This window comes from Palaemon carinicauda, chromosome 28, assembly GCF_036898095.1.
Source record: "Palaemon carinicauda isolate YSFRI2023 chromosome 28, ASM3689809v2, whole genome shotgun sequence".
NCBI lineage: Eukaryota > Metazoa > Arthropoda > Malacostraca > Decapoda > Palaemonidae > Palaemon > Palaemon carinicauda.
In genome coordinates, this window is record NC_090752.1 from 95963504 (window position 1) to 95965972 (window position 2469).

Genomic DNA, 2469 nt, shown 5'->3' on the forward strand with positions numbered 1-2469 from the left:
GAATATTTGTTTTTAAACCATAAAAGCGAAGATGTCCATATAACATCTAGAAAGCTTTCAGAAGACCTGCTTCTGAAATAAATATAAAAATATGGGTAGTATAGTACAATACATCCTGCCCAAGAATCTTGGTAATGACGAACCTGCCATCCACACCTCGAACCTTGAAACGTGTCTTTTACAGGTTAATTGGATAGCAAAAGATGATATGTGAATTATATGTATAAATTCCTCTCTCTTTCGTACTGTTCATATATATTTTACCATAGAATTTCCAATTTGCGTTTTTCTGTTCTTTTAATGGGCTGTTCTTACCGTGTATTTAAATATTCAGATAAAGTATTTGCTTGCAGAATGTTTCATTATGAATCTGTGTTGTCATGGGATTTAGCATTGTTTCTTTGTTGTTTTCATTTTAGATAATCTCATATTTTATACTTCATTGCATGTAATTTTCTGAGTATTTTCAGAATGTTAATTAAAGTCATAGCCAAGCAAACTCACTTTGATAGGATAAACGCTTTCCAAAGTCTTAATTAGATTGACGCTTTCCGAATTCATGCTTCAAGTATGCCATACTTTTTGCATTAGGAACAATTTCTTTTGAAAGTAGGTCCAAGAAAGAGTTCTTCAACGCTGAACCACAGACAAGCCACTAAAGTATTACACATTCACAAGATATAGCGGTTTCCTAAATAACAGGACTTCATGTTTAGCTCTAAGGAACTTTAAAAGTGACTTCTAAGAAGGTTCTCTACCATAAGGCTCATCCTTTGCTCTCGACCACAAACCTCATCTTTTGATCTTTTTGGACGCTAGCCCACTGTGATCGGGGCGAGTGCTAGTTTGACTCAACTAGGGGTAAAGTACTAAATTTTGAGATCTACCGGAATTCTTAATAGAGATGACACGCTAGTATAGTGCAAACGTATTCGATTAACATTCACATGGCAGCAGATCGATCCCAGCCTGGTTCCCTGTGCTTAAGCTGTTTACTTGGGAGGATACTTCTGTGGTTGGGATTGCTCGGCTGACGTTCTGGTGCGCATCTCTTCTGATGATACTATAACTGAAACCAGACACCTCTACCTTTATTTGGCTACCAGGATGACAGAAACTTTCTTGATTGGAAGACATCATTGTTTATCTTATTTTCTTGCTATGATTTGATTATAGAAGGCTTTTGCCGACCGTCATGTTTGACAACATCCCACCGTCCAGTAAGCTCTAGCATGCACACACACACACACACACACATATATATATATATATATATATATATGTATATATATATATATATATATATATATATATATATATATATATGTATATATATATATATATATATATATATATATATATGTGTGTGTGTGTGTGTGTGTGTGTGTGTGCGCGTGCGTGTGTCTTTGGAATCAGTACATATGTTTATACATTATTTATATATATATATACTGTATATATGTAAATATATATATATATATATATATATATATATATATATATATATATATATATATATATATATATATATATGTGTGTGTGTGTGTCTGTGTGTGTGTGTGGAATCAGTATATATGTTTATACATTCTTCTTCTTCTTCTTCCCAGCTTAATCCCTATTCGGGGTCGCCGTTTCTAATGAGTCTCTTCCATCTCCCTCTACCCTGTGTCATTTCCTCCCATACTCCCTTCTCCCTCATATCATCTCTAATGCAATCTCTCCACCTGGTCTTAGGTCTTCCTCTCCTTCGTGTTCCATCCACCTACACGTCCATCACTTCTCTTGCCATGTGTTGCCCTTCTCTTCTCATCAGGTGGCCATACCATCTTAACCTTGCCTCTTGCACTTTCTTTGATGCCTCAGTGACTTTTACTGTACCCCTAATATGTTCATTTCTAACCCTGTCCTTTTTGGTTACTCCACTCATCCACCTAAGCATCCTCATCTCGGTTACGTTCAACTTTCTACCCTCTGTTTTCTTTAGGGGTGCTGCTTCCAATCCATATGTCATTGCTGGTCTCACCACTGCCTTGTGCTCTCTGCCTTTCAATCTTATAGGGACTTTCCTATCACATATGATACCAGACACCTTCCTCCAGTTGTTCCAACCACACTGAATCCGGTTGTTAATTTCCTCTTCCATGTTCCCCCCATTGTCGATCACTGAACCAAGGTACTTGAATTTCTGAACCCTTTTTATGTTTCCTCCGCCTAATTTGATTGTTGTTTGCTGGTCGCCATCCATCTCGGTTGTCATATACTCTGTCTTCTTCCTGCTTATTCTTAAACCTCTACTCTCTCAGGCATATCTCCATCTTTCTAGTTTCTCCTCCAGTTCTTCCCTGTTCTCGGCTACCAAGACTATATCATCTGCATAGAGCAGACACCATGGTGGCTCCTCCCTGACATCCTCTGTTAACACATCCAAGACGATGTTAAACAGGAGTGGGCTTAGAGCAGATCCCTGAT

At 37.6% G+C, this 2469-nt stretch overlaps 1 protein-coding gene across 1 annotated transcript in view; it reads right to left on the bottom strand.

The window, feature by feature from the left end:
- The window catches only part of LOC137621951 (uncharacterized), an 8598-nt gene extending 6353 nt beyond the window's left edge, over positions 1-2245 (bottom strand). Inside the window, exon 1 of the mRNA XM_068352449.1 lies at positions 2024-2245. Within this exon, the coding sequence (XP_068208550.1) occupies positions 2024-2245 (222 nt within the window). The remainder of the gene's footprint in view (positions 1-2023) is intronic.
- Positions 2246-2469: the final 224 nt, after the last annotated feature.